Source organism: Pelecanus crispus, chromosome 2, assembly GCF_030463565.1.
Source record: "Pelecanus crispus isolate bPelCri1 chromosome 2, bPelCri1.pri, whole genome shotgun sequence".
Taxonomy (NCBI): domain Eukaryota; kingdom Metazoa; phylum Chordata; class Aves; order Pelecaniformes; family Pelecanidae; genus Pelecanus; species Pelecanus crispus.
In genome coordinates this window covers 108138337-108154685 of record NC_134644.1, presented here as the reverse complement: position 1 = coordinate 108154685, position 16349 = coordinate 108138337, and the positions used below count along the sequence as shown (strand labels likewise).

General features: G+C 48.7%; 1 protein-coding gene across 4 annotated transcripts in view; it reads right to left on the bottom strand.

Annotated features, from left to right (window-relative positions):
- Positions 1-14300, bottom strand: part of RIPOR2 (RHO family interacting cell polarization regulator 2) — a 69755-nt gene extending 55455 nt beyond the window's left edge. For all 4 annotated transcript variants that reach the window (XM_075728277.1, XM_075728278.1, XM_075728279.1 and 1 more), the window contains exon 1: positions 14179-14300. In XM_075728277.1, coding sequence (XP_075584392.1) covers positions 14179-14242 — 64 coding nt within the window. In that variant the 5' untranslated portion in view covers positions 14243-14300. The remainder of the gene's footprint in view (positions 1-14178) is intronic.
- Between the last annotated feature and the right edge of the window lie 2049 nt (positions 14301-16349).

Sequence of the window (16349 nt, the reverse complement as noted above, 5' to 3'; positions counted from 1 at the left end):
GAGAGCTCTGCCTCCCTCCATAATTAGGCAGGAACTGAAGCTGCCATTGTATTGTGGCTGTGATCATGCTACTACTCCTATAAATTATTCACTGTATTGCAGTGTAATCTGCTGTTATGTTAAAAATAGGTCAGTGTGAATGTCCCCAGTGAAATTTCTAAGTGACAACAGCTGATTCTAGCTTTGTCTCCAGAAAACACTGACCTTTCCAAACCAGTAATTGCCAATTATTCTGCACTTCCATCTCCATGCCAGTTCCAGTGCACCTTCACAAACACTAATTCCCAGCAATGGTAACCTCACATTATACTTGAGACAACTAAGCCAGAGTTCCTAAATTACCTGCTGGGCTTTGCCAGCACACTTTGCTTTCTATTAGCCTTTGCTTCCAGGCCAAAGAGTAAATCAGGATTATCAGAGAAGAGACTATAGTCTGAGAATACCTAAATGCTCTGCTCCTCCCAGGCACCCGGAAGGCTTCTCGCAAGGGCTAAGCAGGATTTTCTGGCTGATCTGCATCAGTTACCTATCGCTCCGGGGGGTGGATATAATGAGAAGTACTTCACTTTTCCCATCGCCCCACAGGCTCCAGCCCACTGAACCCCCCAAATCAGCAGAGCAGGAGGACCCCCTGGCTTTCAGGTCCATTGCAGATGTGTCTAGAGAAACCTGGAAAGGGGGAGCAGGACCGAATAGTCTGGACAGTGGTCTGGGGGAAACCCTCTTTCCACCATAAGATACTCCGCGGGAGGACTCAGTGAGGACTCCTGTGAAAATGCAGGATATTGCTGCAATTTCCCTGTTTACCGTGGGGATGTATATCTGTTACGCAGGTACAAAGACTTAGCCCAGTCCTGGGTGACTTCATTCACCTGAAAGCAAGGGCTGGTGGTGGGTGGCAGTGTTCAGCAGACCACGCAGACAGCAATTGGCATGGAGGTCTCTCGCTAACATGTTCGGATCAGCGAGGGGCCAAGGGAGGCGGGGGGACGGGTGGGCAGACCATGGCTTTGAGCTTTGGATGTCTGAGGTAGATCAGGCCTGCCCTAGCCTTTAAGGAAGACAATTTGTATATGGGCTTTTCCTGTTGTAACTCCTCTTTGCTGTGTTTCTGTGGAACTCCCTTGCTCAGAAGGGGGTGCCTGGAAGCACACGGCATCTTCATATCGCTGACGGACGCCCCACAGGATGTCTGCAGCAAGTATCGCACCCAGGCAAGCCTTCTGTGGGAACACAGGCAGCAAACCTGAGTGCTCTTGCCTGGGGACCTTGGTCCAAATAAAGAGGTGAATGATCGTATTTGAAAGTGGGGAGCACGGCAGGTGCCTTGGAAGGGCTTTTAGGGGAGAGGTAAAAGACAGGAGCCTGACCCCTGCCATGAGCAACCCGGGCAAGGTGCGAGCTTTAACTTGCTGGCCGTACACCAAGTTCACCATTACTCTTTCCAGCTAAACATGTTAAAGTGTTGCCACAACTCTCCTACTCTCTATCCTACACCCTGCGCATGCTGCTCTTTGGGTTGACTTGGTTCCGATATTTATACCTTCTCTGTCAGCCCTGTAACACTTTTTTCTCTCCTTCTGAAAGAGTTTCATACCCACTTGTTTTTCACTGCTGACATCCTCTAACCACTGTGCAACCATTTCCCTCCTTTTACTTCCCATCGCTGTGTTGCTGCTCCACCCTCAAGTTCCTCATTTCTCTTAGTGTTGCTTTTGCAAAGCTTTCCACCTGCAGGTCTCGGGGCACTTTGTGGGAAAAAGCTACTTGAGCTGATCTTCTGCAGCGATTCAGGAACAGATTCAGTCTTCTGGGACTTCTGGCTAGACACTCAGCACAGCTGGATTTTTGGGAACGACCGAAGTGTAATGCAGCGGTTGTGCCCTGTGGCACAGTGGTCAGGACACACTTGGTATACCAAGGAACAGCTATGGGTGTGGAGGGAGAAGGCTAGGGACAGAAAGGGGAGTTGCCTTTAGCTTTTAATATACTGCAAGAGACAACGCTTTCCATGGGTAATCCTTCTTTTATCTCTTCTTTGTCCCACCTTGCTGCATTTGTGGTGATATTAGATAGCTGCCTTCAGAGCAAGAACACTTCCCACCAACAGCCTGTGCCTCTGGCAGCATTTGAAGATAGCAACTTAACTTTGGGAGGCGTATGCACAAGCATACACCCTGCCTGCCCTCACATATAAAACTTGGGGAGCAGGACGAAGGAGTCACCCATTTTTTTTCCCCCAGAACTGTCCCCACTTCAAAATCAGCCCCAATGCCTCTTCTGGGCAGGTTTTGGGTGGCAATGTTCATGGAGGGTTGGAGGGAGCAGCACATTCCAGTTTCTCAGACTGCTTAGCAACAAGGGCCGGCTGAGCTGCTCTTAAGTGCACGCCAAGTGTGTGGATGGCATGTCTAGTACTGCAGCTCTAGCCTTATTTTTTTCCCCTCTCTTGTTTTTGAAAAGCATTCTTGTTTTCTAATTAAGGCGCATGAAAAACTGCTGGAAACTTATTTTTGCTTTCCTGGACAGCTGGAAGTCAGCTATGCAATGTAATGATCAAAGCTACGGTAGTGATCACAGATCTGAAACAACAGGTATGGCGCTGTCGGCCTGCTTTTTGGGAGCGTGGCTGTGAGACAACCTCTTCCATGCTGTTGGCGATGGGCTGGCTTGAAGTCCTGCTGCTGGACAGCCCCAAAACCGTCTCTACCACCGTGCCCGGAGGAGTGCACGGAGTGGGACGCAGTGCTCCCCACGGCTCTTCAGCATGTGAGCTACCTGCTCGGGGCTGCCTTTCCCAGTACAACCAATATGTGTAAGATCAAGACGGCCCTGTTAGATCATCTCCAGGAAAGGATTCGGCCTTGTAGACAGAAAGTCAATCTGATCCCAGCTTCCTTCACTGGGATCCTCTTGAATCTTTAAGTAACCTTTTGGATCTTTCCTCTTTCTTGGCTCTCAAGTGCCCAGACCTGGCTCCCTGCCACAAACTTCATCTTCTGTCACGACAGCAGGCTGACTTCCCCACTGTGTTTGGGGTTTCTTAGAGACGGATGCCATCTCTACCCACACTACCAGGCAGTAATGCCTGCTGCTGAAACTCGCTGGCTACATCAGGACTGCAGTTAAAATATGGACCCCGCCCATGTTCACCTCCAGACTCCCCTTGCAGCCGCACCCGCACTTGAGAGGCAAATTTTGGGCAAGCTCTGAAGCACAGAGGAGGAGAAAGCCTTTCTTTGTACATGCCCAAGCACACTCTGGTTAGCAGTCCCAGGCATGGCTGGGCCAGCCCCATCCTCGTCCACCCCATGCTATGAAGCAGGCAATTGGCCTGGAAGGACCAAGGCTCACAAGAAGTAGTTATTATATGGGGCAAGACACTCTGGGACATGTTAGCAACCACCAAAGATATCCTAGATTGAAAGAGCGGGTCGGGAGCACCCAGGGCTTTGGCCTGCCTTGCTGTGTCCTCCAGCAGCTGCGTGGAGACAGCCTCTGCCTTCCTCCTGCTCAGCATGTCCCACAGGTCACAGCAAGAAGGGGAGGAGCTGCAGGGAGGAAGAGCATGGTCTGGGGAAAATGATGGTCAGGTAGGAGAAGGATGCAAAGGCCGGGGTGGAGGGAAAAGAGCAAATAATGCCGGACAAGTTTCAAAATCAAGTGCCATGTACGAACCCTGCAGTGCTGCACACCTCTTGCATGTTCCTAACGTGGCGGTTTCATGACAGAAATACAGGAAGAGTCCTCTGGGGCAAAGGCTCCAAGCAATTTCCATCCTCAGTTATGCTAGTATAAAACCAGAGTTGCCCTGAAATCATTTCCAGATGGACAGCAGCATGGGTGACCCAGCCGGGTCCTCAGTGCAGCCAGCGACCCAAGCTGACTGCATTCCTCTTTCCTCCTCCTGGGTCACAGTTCTGCACAGAGGATTGCAGCTTTGAGAAATTATTTTCCTTCCCTTCCTGCCTCCAACATACCACCACAGCCCTCTTTTCCTTATCAGCGCATATTTCTGTGGCTTAAGTGTAGCAAATATAAAACAAGTGCAGCGCACATGAAATGCCTTTCGGGGGAGCGCAATGAACACGCTGCCTCTGTAACGTAATGAGCCCTAAGTGCATCTGCCAAATATTCGGACTGAGATTCCAAAGGAAGGGGGGGGTCCACAGCATGGAGCAACTCGCAACCAAACCCTGAGGCCAGTACCCACCCCTATGCATCTTTTATGGGGATATGGGTTGCTTGTTGGTCCAGCCTGGCTTTCACCCAGAGGTGGTTAACCACCTGCAGCAGTCATTTCCTATTGGAAAGGTGAAGAGCAGCTTTTTGTGCCACATCGCTGGGGCTGTGAGTGGATTTGCATTAAAAAATCACAAATTATATGTAATGTAAAGCAAAGAAATAGTGTTCCTTTAGGGGTGTGGCCTGGCTTTGTGGCTGAGGTTAAATGACACCAGTTAAACCACGCCAGTTTTTGAACATCTGACCCTGGGTACTATTTTCAGCGCCGTGATTTTTGAAGTGATTAATGACAACAGCTTGGCACTAATCAGTGGCTGGTGTTGCTGATTAAGCTAACTCTTCCTTGGCTCACTACAGGCATCAGGAATAGAAAGGGCAGGAAGCTCCCCAGAGCGACAGGAGAGACAGAGCAGATCAGGACCTCCCGAGCTGCCTGCTTTTGCATGGGAAAATTAGAAAAAAGCTATAGCCGTCCAACTCCAGAGCTGAGCTCAGCAGTGCTGGAGGGTTCTGCTCCTCGGGTGGCTTCGTCTCGCTTTGAGAATGTTTTTATATGGACCTTTTTCAACATTCCCACCCCTCTCAATAAAAAAAAGGTCTTCAGTTGTTCAATGTATGCTAGAATTGCTAGTGTGGGACTCCTTGCGTGTGTTTGTAGGAGTATCTCAGTGATGCTATCTAGTTTCAAATCGATCTACATCTATAAAATCTCGCCTTTCTCCAAGACGCTCAAGAGAAGGAAATCTGTCACTTCAGTGTGAAGGCCGCACGTTATGACCTGATGTAATCCAAACTCCCCAAATCATTCAATTTACAAATCAGACAGATTCTCCAGATGCCACCCCATAACTCAAGGAATCCCTAGAGGAAGCAGGCTGCTCTCTCTCTGCTCTTTACGTCACCACCATTAAGAAGCTGCAGTGACCTCTGGTCGGCAGGTAATATTTGAGACAGAAAAAGATCTCACTTGCTTGGTGCTACCTCTGTTAGCTCTGTGATATCACCTGGGCCCTGTCTGATCTTTTTCTTTTTCCTTCTCGAGTGAGAAACCCAGTGAGCGGGACTCCGAAACTTACAGGGAGCTCTCGGCTGGCAAACCGCACTTCTACACGCTCACAACCACCCTGCTAAAATGAACACGGTGCCTTGTAGGTCGCATCTACGTTCACAGCAGAGTTCTTCCGCTGCCCCAAGCCACCACCAAGTGAGAAGGATACAAACCAAGCTCCATTTATGCCATGGATCCTGCATGCTGGCCAGCCTCGTTAGCCACCGGCATCTTAATCACAAACTTCAGAGAGCCGTAGGGCAAAGATGTAAGATTTTGTAAGCTCATCTCCAAGAGGGTCCTGCAGGAGTCCTTGAAAACTTAATGTCTATGGTAATGACAATATATTGACAGAGCTTTTAGCCATCCCGTCGAGCCCCTCAGAGAGGCTGTCCACCTCTCTTCTGCCGCAGGCAGCTCTGACACCCCTCCAGGGAAGCTCCTGGACCACACCACCGCTCCGCCACCACCGTTCCCGAACTATAGGCGTGCTCCTCAGGGGAGCCCAGGGTGCTTCTCACTCTGGTATTGCATGGCACGAAGAGAGGATCACTTGCACAAAAGGTCATCACTGCGGATGACTTCCCCTCGGGCTGGGCGTGGGGCAGGCAGGAAGGCAGGGCTGGCCCCGAGAGGAGCCTGGCATGATGAAAGGGGAGGTGTTGCAAGCCTTTGTGTGCGATGCTACACGCGCCTCAGACAGTTTTGTCTGAGTTTTGGGGGCAGTTTTGGGTTTTGCTTCACAAGGGCAGTCATTTCACTTGGGTCAAGGAGGGTATGGCGGCCTTGAGTATTTGTGGGGCTGGGGTATTTCCAGTGTCTTTTTTTCTCTGTGGGTTGGATTGTTATTAATTATGGGCAGGCTCAGGCAATGCCGTGATGCGGGCAGTAAAGGTCAGGCGTTGTCCTGGCACGGGTCTGGTGAGTGATGCTGCAGGAGCAGCCTGGGCGCTGAGCTCCTCCACTGCGGTGCCGCCGGGCAGCACCAAGTGTAGGCAGTTTTCCCAGGAGTTAGTGGGGCAAAACTAAAAGCACCACTGCACACTTGGGGAACCTAACCCTGGACCTGTGTAGGCAGTATCCTGGCTACTGAGTCCTGTTTAGGGGCAAAATACAAGTACAGCATCACTTTAATGGTAAGCGGTTGCTGTAGGACTTCTAGCTGGGACCCGCTATCACAAAAATGAGGCTACCTGGCTCCTGCAGTGGATCTGCCTCCCATTGCAGATGGGACCCCCATGGGATGTGCATGCTGCCAGGCTAGCAGCAGGGGACTGCCACGGGCAGGGAAAGAGCCAGGTAATTAAAGAAAGGATCCCCATTTCCATGCTCTGAACTGGCACCTGGAGGGGCTTCTTGTTTCCATCCCCTGCCCTCCCTCCTTCCCCCCCCACAACACACACGCTCACTATTGACTATAAAGGGAACTTAAGGAAGCCAGCTTGAGGACTTAGGACCCTAACTATCTGAGAAGGTTGGAATAGAAGTGATTCGAACTGCCCCAGTTTGGGTGCAGCCAGATGTGTTTATCCCCTGCTGCTTGTTCGGGCAGAGGCTGGGTCGCAGTGGGACTTTCCCCAAAATCCAACTTTATTTTCTCACTCTCTCTCTCTGTGGCTTCCTTTCTTTCCACCTCACTTTTTGTCTTTCCCTCTTTTTACCAATTATTTAAACCCTAGGCATCATTTCCAAGCTCTGGGTCTCTGAACTTTCCCATTCCAAGACTACTTGCAATTTAACCAGAGTAAGCCAGCATCAGCCCCTGTAAGTTATGCAGCATTAAGCCTATTGTGCTTAGGATTTCCATAGCGGTTTTGCTTCACCTGTTATCCAGTTGCCAAAGACACAGGAGTATCTGTGGCTCTTCACAGCGTAAATGTTTTCCTGCACCCTCCCCACCCAATCTTTTTCTGGGTGTGCAAATGGACACCCCCCCATTGGCAGAAGGTCAGTAGGTCGAGCTGTGAATTTCAGCAGTGAGGAATGATTGCTTAGGTGGCAGCCATAGTGGGACCCCTCTTCAAACCCTTTCCCTGCTCTTAGATGCCAGATCAAGACAATATGGCTTAAAATTCTGTGGGGCCTGACAACACCCCTTGTCCCCCAGGCAATGGTGAGATGTAGGAGAAATCCTACCATGGGGAAATCATCCCACCATCGAGTTTCTAGTGCCTCTGTGACATTGTCAAGTGCTTGACTACTCTCCCTCTCTCTTTAATTCATATTCTCAGACTGTTTTCACTCCTTGCCTTTTAACTCTGCACTTCCTGACCCGGTTGTTTTGTTGACTGTCACACCCTTGATACACCAACCACAAGGCTTTGGTTTTAGCATCCAGGCAGGCGGAAGCTCATTTCAGAGGCAGCTGAGCCGTGCATTGAATTGTTAAAGGGGTGAAGCTGTTTTTGCCACCAGCTCATGCTAGCCAAGCCACATTTATTTTGTGACTTTAATGATGGGACTGGATGACAAAAAGCTTGTGTTTCACGGAGCTTTGTAAAGATACTGTCTAAAAATGGGAGGGGAAGAAAGGGTGCAAAGGAAGGCAGTTTTGCTTCAGCCTTTGGTGAGATACTTGTTTTGAAAGCCTAGAAGGTAGCCCGAGCACATCTAATCAGTGGTTTCTCTCTGGCTTGTACATGCCTTCCTCTTTTCTCTGAGGGCTGGTTAAATGCCACTTGTTTATTTGACCTGTTTTTTCCCCTTGCTGTTGTTATTATTAGTGATCTAGAAATACTGTTGACAAATATGAACAAAACATGTTGCCTTCAAGACATGGAGAAGGAAAAAACAAAAAGATCAAAGACCTTTAAATAAAAAATAGGGAGACAACAAAGCAGAAAGTGTCTCTCCTTTCAATCTTTTTTTAATTTCAGGCCTCATGGACTCAATCGTTTCTGGTTCAACTACAGAGTGCGATGCCCTGTTAAAAATAGCCCTCCAGCTGCCCAGGACAGCTGGAAGCCTCAGGGGGCTGGAGCACTGTGGGTAGGTTGGTGTGGGGGTGCCTGGGGTGGGGACGAGTGCCTCGCACTGCCTCCTCCCACCACAAAAAGCTTTCTCACCCTTCTGCATAACTCTGTATCTGCCCATGGACCACAACCAAAAAGAAGCAGCTGTGAGAAGCAGGTGAGCGAAGTGTTTAGCATAAACAGGAATGAGCAAAAATGCTCCGTAAGAACGCACCCGCTTTTCCACGCTGCCCTTGTACAGCACGCTAAGTGGGTCTGCCCATGCTCTTGGAGAAAGGTGCTTCAATCTGAGTTTATAGGCCAAACATCTCTTACTATGATCTATCTGGTTGAAGCAGCCACGGTTGCCTTGGTGATGAAGTGATGGGACTTCTCTCGCTCGGGGCTGCAGTGAGTATGGCACACGCATTCTCCGTCTCCGGGAACGCGAGATAAGCTGAAAGGACAGGTAGGGCTGGTGGGACCTGTAAACGTTTTCAGGACAATGATCCGTAGTCTCCCAGCAGTCAGGGAGGAGAAGCTCCCATGCTTAATACATTGCAAGGCTGCTCATCTTTACTACAGCCTTCGCAGATATTAGGCACTCGTATGCTAGAAAAAGTAGACATGTCAAACTCTGTTTGACATGAAAACATAGGAAAAAATGGTATCTCTGTATACCTCTGAGTACACATCCGCTGGAATACCATACTGATATGTACACACGAATATCCTTCGAAGACATAATTTGCTTAAAGTTGCATCAGTTTGATGCGCTCTGTGGGGAGGGGATATACATGAGCTGGCTCTCACCAAAGCGGGGCTGGCGGTGGCGGGTGAACGGCTGGCTAGCTACGGGATGGAAAGAAGCCTGGTCCAGTGGGTCCCAGACCAGCTGTGACATTGATCTCCCCATGTGACTTTTAGACAAGTCACTGCAGCTGTGTGTCCGAGGAAAGCATAGTGTCTTGTATTGCTTTAGGGGAAGAGAAAGCTTGCTTAACCTGAGTTGTTGCTGAATAAAGAGCATGTCTCAACTTTAAGTTAACATCCAAGATTTTATCCTCATTTTTCTCTTACATCACATTACAATACACCAGGCGGTGCGCATAACCATGAACAGCAGCTACCTTTCGTTTCAGCTAAGCCTCAAAGCTGATCCCAAACCCCAGAGCTAAAACTCTCTTCTTTCTTAAAAAGGGCAGGCAGGCTTTACAAGGATGCAAAGGCATCTGGTACATTTTTGAAGCATACCTTAAAAGTTTGATGCAGTTACTGTTCTGCTGGGAGCCTTGATGGGTGGCAGTGCTGGAGCGTGTCTGTGTGCCCTAGCAGCATGTCAGTCCTGGACAAGGAGAGGGCCCTGGGGCTCTGATGCTGTGCAGTGCACCGTCTAAAGCGGGGCTCTGGTCTGCTGAACTGGAGCATGCATTTATTATTGAATGTTGTGAAAAGGCAGTTTTGCTTTTTTCCCCCCATACTTTGGAAACATGGATGGGATTTTGTGTCGTCTCTGGCCTGAGAGGCAGGTCATGGTTACTGCAGGTGCAACCACAAGGCACATACAGGAGGTGGGAGGTGGAGATGTGAGGAGATGTTGGCGTGGAGCAGCTGTATGAAAAGATCCGCAACAAATCACAGTCTAATTTCTATTTCTCCTGTGCATTCTCAGATTGGATATGTTGATCACTGCTAACGAAATGCCTAGACCCATATGCTTGCTGTGTTTGCTGAATGCTTGCAAACTCCGTGCATGGATGTGTCTGCACTGATCTAGGAGCTCCTGCTGTGCCAAGGCCCCAGCCCTGGTCCAAGCTGTGCTGGGGCAGTGGCATCATGCCTCTGTAAGCACTCAGCTCTCCTCCTGGGGGAAACCAGGGTCTGCCAAGAGAGCTGACGTGTGCCCAAATCTCCCTCCCTCCCTGGGTCTGGGAGCTGCAGGAGCCTTCCTGGCTCCTCAGCTTAGACACACCCAAGGAAAACCCACGCCCGTTTGGCTGTGGTGATGGGGGGAAGCCTTGTGCTAGTGGAAGTGATTTCTTTTTAATGAAATATAACGTCAGAATCTCAGGCACTTAGAGTCACTAAAAATTGAAAAGCATTTTCCCCAAAGTAGGTGTTTTGACCCAACGAAAGCGTTTAGACTAACTGAAGTCATTTGCCTTGAATTAACATAGTGAGTAAGGCTATAAAAGAAATGAAACGTATCACTGCCTGTACTTTCAAGAGGCTAAAATAGTTCCTTCTCTCAACTTTTGTATACTACAGTTGTGCCCTGTTAAACGATGGCCCCGTTGCAGAGGAGAGGCCGTTGCACTTCACTGAACCTAAGCACGGTCATTTGCAAAGTCTCCGCAGATCCTTTGAAGGAGATAGCCCAAAGTACAGGGTTGTTACTAGAAAACAAGAAAATTAACTAACACATTTCCGTTGAGGATGAACCTTTTCAGGCTTTGAATAGCTATGCAAGAGTCAGCCTGTTTTTTGTGAAGACACATATAGTATAGCTTGTCACACCCGGGTCTGTGCCTTGGGCTTTCAATGTACAGTAAGGAAAAATGATGCTATTGGAGCCTAAGTAGGTAAAAATGGTGGAATTATCAATAATGGTGCAGAAAACTGAAGTTTTCAACAAAATGTTTTTGTTTGCATGTGGGAAAATATCAATGCCAGCTTACAGTCTATATCAATGGGAAAAAAAATTTTCCCTTTATCTTTCCCAAAGGAGGATTTTAAACTATAGCTTTGAAAAGAGCTAACCAAGGAGCTCTTTCCTGTTTTTTTTTTCAAAAAACTTGAAACACCAGAGGATTTCCAGAGAGCTATGAGTTAATGTTATGTCACTAACAGTGTGATAGCCTGGCAGTGGTCCTGGCCTTATTACGGAGTAGCTGATGTAGGAGTCATATAAGCAAAATTAAAAGAGATGGAATACAATCATTAGGGTTTTATAGAAAATAATTGTGTTGATAGTGTATTTGGCCTTTTGTAAGAAATATGACTTGGTACTGCAGGAGATCTTGACTAAGAAACTTGAAATGGGGTAGATCAATTTGGGACATGCTGAATGAGTCCAAACCAAGTCCAAATGACAGATGTAAACCAGCTGAGGAATCATCAGGGATGCCAGTTTCTAGTGAGGACGCGCACAGATTGGCCTGTCCCTATGGGTTTTAACTCTTTTTATGTCAGTGACCTGAAAGGGAAATTTAAATAGTAACTGACTGAATATGCAGATGGCACAATGTCTGGGGAAATGGTAAATCACTCTGAGAACAGGCTACTTGAGAAAATGAGCCGATTCATCTGGTTTTAGTATGGGCATAGGTGGGAGCAAAGGAGATTATAGACCATAATTATGGGGTAGTGTTGACCCTGCTCTGAGAAATTTTGTCGCTGAAAGACATGAGGATTATAGAGGAAAATCTGATGGACACCCTCATGTGATGCTGGGACCCAAAAGGACTCAAGCAGTCCTTGTACATATTAGCTGATCCTTGAACCGATCCTGATATATATACACATATATATTTATAAAGTATGAGTGAACAGATCATATAACTTCTGGATTTGTTCCTGGTGTAACAGTTTTGGAGCAGTGGGCTCCATGCTGGTGTCCACATCTCCAAGGGGATGGCCCCAAGAAGAACCATGAAAATACTTAAAAGACTAAAATTCACATTTTATAAAGAAACAGTCATTGGTAACAGTCTGCTTGGCAAACGGTAAGAGCGGTCTGAATACAGTCTGTGGATAGTTATATGAGACATATATATGTGTATATATATAAAAGCAATAGTGAGTTCTTTCCTCTCCTGGACAAGAGGGCAACAAACTTCAAAAAGACTAGACAAAACAACACTAGAAGTTAGGATGTAGCTATCTTTAACTGTGACAGGAGCTAACCATTGGGACAAGTTAAAAAGGTGGACAGGAGATCTGCCATCACCTCTTTCCAAATCAAGCCGGATGTGGAAAACAAACCAAAAAAAGCCCACACCTAAGAGCTGTGGTCTGTGCTGAGCTGGGAGTCGGAGTTCAGCACCTGACAAACACTTCCATCTGGCCTGAAAATCTGCAACTAAGTGAGCAGGGTGGGGGCTGCCCTGTGACCCAAACAGGCACTGCTCCTCCCCAGCCGGATCCCACCCAGCCCCAGGGAGCACGCTGGGTTGTCCAGGGTCAACACTGTTCCAGAAATAGCAGCCAAAAAGTTAATGTTTCCTTGCTAATCCATTCAAGAGAGAGGAGAGGGGGCTGAAGGGGAAGGCTAGCACTGTGCCTATGCTGTTTGGGCTTTCCAGCTGGCAGGTTTGGGAGCCAACAGACCCTCTGGCCGAGAGAGCAGCTGGGGTAGATTTGTACTCAGTTACATGCAGATGAATTGAAGAGGCTGTCACCAGCTCATGGGCTCGTAGGATAATTCAGGTGGGAAGGGACCTCAGGAGGTCACCTAGTCCAACCTCCTGCTTCAAGCAGGGTCATGGAGAGGTTTTTAAAATGTTCCTGCCTTTGAAAAGCCAGCCTCCTCTAGCTGTTGCTGGGTCAGCCCTGCCAGAAACAACTTAGCTGAGAGCCTGGAAGGGGTTTCTTAAGCACTGTATCTTTCCCTTCAGATAATGCAATATAAATGTCGAATAACCTGCACACATTCCTCTCCTTTCCTCCTACGTTCCTGATTAAGAGCATAGGCTAGAGGTTTCAGAAACAGCAAGGAAGCCTCAATCCCACTGGCTCTTCAGAGCACTCAAAAATGTCTCTATCGAGTCGGTTATCCCGAGAAGCAGCATCCACCTGTGTGAGGGCAGGATGCAGGGAAAGCAAGAGGGTACTTTCAATGCCAGGCGTTTTGCCCACTGGCATCAGGTCTTCCCTGGACTATCAGGACTTTCTCCTGAACGCAAATGCTCTGACCTCTCCTTTCTGCAAATCCATTGCCCTTCTGAGCCCGGACTGGGACACAGGGTGAGGAGTGGGGGTATATATACGTGAGAAATGTATTTGAATACAGGCAGTACATCACTGAAGCTGCTTTCTTTCCTGTGTTGATGCCTTTCACTGGGGCTCAGATAACTTGATTTGGCGCTATTCACTGCTAAGTTTTCCATACCAACCGCAGCTGAGCTTTGTTTAAATGAGGACTGCTGAAGCTGTGCTGAAAGTGAGTTTAAAGGTTCACGGTCTTTGGAGCGGATCCAGGCAGCTCTTTGTGCCTTCAACTCCCTTGGAAACTGCGGAGGTCTGGGGGCCGGGAGAAGATTTGCATGAGCAAGTTCTCCCCCCGGCCCCCACTCGAGCGCAAAGGGGAGCAGTGAGCAACGGCAGAAATTAGACACCGTGGGCCAGATTCCTCCTCCTCCTCTGGGTCGTCTCATCTGCGCCTCTGCTATTTTGACCGGGTAGGGCTCAGTACACGCGTAAACAGCGGCACAGGATGCAAGCAGTGAGGAATAAAGCTCTGGTAGAAAGTTTTAGGGATAAGAAGCTATGGCACTGCCTCTGTGCCCTGGGTTGTGGCAGTCGGAGAGGAGGAGGCTAATTTTGCTCAGATATTTAAGTAACAAGTCGCCTTTAGCCCCTGTAAAGAGCCCCTACTACTTTAACGGCAGCTGCACCTGCAGTGTTGAATGCCCAACGTGCTACTTTGCACAGTGCAGCCACTGTAGAAAACACACTTGGTGTCCCCCCAGCTTTCTTCTTCTGCAGTAACCTCCTTGCTGAGGAAGCAAGCTGCTGAACCAGCATGAAAGTTATTTTTATTGTATCTGGGGTGCTTTTGTTCTCCATTCTCTCAGGAGAAAAAGAAAGTCTGGTCACCCTGTGACCTTGGAGCCCATAGACAACTTCAGATTTACCCAAGAAATACCACCCAAGCTAGAAACAGGTCTCTAGTCTGAGTAGGAGAAGGATTAGTTTAATAAAAGATGTCTTTACCTTCCCCAAAGACATCATCTTCTTCTCCGGGTGCAGTCGGATCTTCTTGGGTGTGCTGCATCATGGCGAGGATGTAGCTCGGGGAGCAGCCAGAGCCAAGTGCTTGAACCGGTTCCTATGCTACAGCTCGGCTATTTCCTTTCACCAGTTTCCTAAACATTTTGGTGGTAACAGCTTCCGCATCTGCACTTATGAAAGTAGTCTCATTCATATGAATACCGCTTCTTGTTTTTACGGACAGCCTTTGAGATGAGTTTTGAGGTGGAGTGCCCTTACTGCTGAGAAGGAAGTTGATTTTGAGAGCAGAGGCAGGCAGGACGGTCTCAAAATGCACCCTGCCCTATTGCCTCGAATGCCGCTGCTGCGCAGCGGCAGTCCTGTCAGCCTGGGGTGTAGGGGTTTTGCATATGAATGTGAACCCTTTCTGGTGGCAGAGGTAGAGCTGGGGAACAACGCGCCCTGCTCAGTCTGCAGAGTAGCTCGCTTTCACCCTAGGGACAGTTCGACCAGAGTATGCCCCCCAGGCTCTCTCAGTGCCATGTGTTCACAGATTATTTTTCATTTAGCATGGCAGGAGTGACAGCACGTTCTCACCCACGCTGGGGTGACCCATGACAATGGACATGTGGACAAGCTGGGAAGCCGTAGGTGACACCAGTTGTCTCATGGGCAGGTGCACTAGCAGGGACGTGATTCTTGCAGTTAGGCTTTCCCTAGTCACCATCTTTGGTGCGTTACCAAGCCAAAGTACCTCTCTGATGATCAGGTGAACAGTGTAAGAACATCAAAGTAAAACTTGCTTTCTGTCATTAATAGGCATATTATTTTAGTAACCCTGTCGCTACTGATTCTGCATCACATTGGTCCCTTCATTGGCTGCATTTTCTGAATTTGATAAAGCAAGTTGACTCCCTCCTGCCAGGTCTCTGTTTATGAGAGGACCATGCCTACAGACTAACTTACTCCAGACTTGTACAAAAATACATGGGGGCTTCAGATGTGTGAGCCTTCCATAGTCCTGCTGACTTCATTGGACCACTCAGGTGATATCCATGTGCACATACAGGCGTGGGGTCTAACACCAGTAGTCCCTCATATCTCTGCTATCAGAAGTTAGGGTGTAATGACAGTAAACCTGTACCGAGTTTTGATTACTCAGTCTAGTAATTGCATGTGTCGCCACACCCTTGAAAGCGAGACTCCCAGCACAGCAGCAGTGTTTGCTACAGCAGCCAGTAGATGAGTCACAAGCAGATATGAGCTCATCTCTAATTATTATGGCTCTTTTTATAAAGTTCTACCAGTGGGTTTCTGCAGGGCTGAAAATGGAGACAGCTGGTCTCCTAGGCAGTGCACAACTTGAACTAGTCCAGATGGAGAAGACAAGGTAGAAGGCGGGACAGGTCCATTGGGAGCGCCTGACCTAACCCCAGCCCAGGCCTTAGAGCCACGTTCATTAGCTCCTGTAGCAAATCCTGTGGCAGCGCTTTGGTCATTGTAAGAAGGTGAAAATCCCCTTCCCAGCTCAAGCACAGCCTTCCCCTGGGTGCAGGGTGAGGTGCCTCCTTGTCCCTGGAAAGTGGCACTGCATCCTGTGGAGCCCGTGCCTCTCCCTCGCTGTCACGTTGGGCATCTTGGATGCGCAACCTGGGGGCGGCTGCCTTGCTGGGGCTGGGAAGCTGTGTTTTCCTAGGTGGATGTGGCTGAAGGCAAGAGCCTCCTAGGACCGGTTTTTAGTGGCAATGTGGCTTGACTGCCTGGTTGTTCCTCTGCCGCAGCAGCAAGACTCCTTGAGGAGCTCCGTTCCTAAGAGGCACCTCTCTTGCTTTGCTTTGCTTTAAAATTACACTTGCTTAAGGCCCCATGGAGTAGAGATGACAGTTTGGCCCAACAGGTAAGAGAGTGGACTTGTTTCTGGCCCCACTGAACAGGCTTGGGGAAGTCACTTGTCCTTTCTAGACTTCTCCCCTCACCCTTTTTCCTGCCCTGCTTATTTGAAGTAATTTCTTCAGGCAAGGACCATCTCTGATTAGGTGGTAGCTGCACGCTATTGCACTCAACAGGAGAGTCCCTCTGCCTCAGTAAGGCCCTCCTGCCATGGTGGTGAGTAGATGAAGACGGTGATAAAAAGAAAGAAACACCATTACAGGGTGATGAGGGGAGACAGAGCA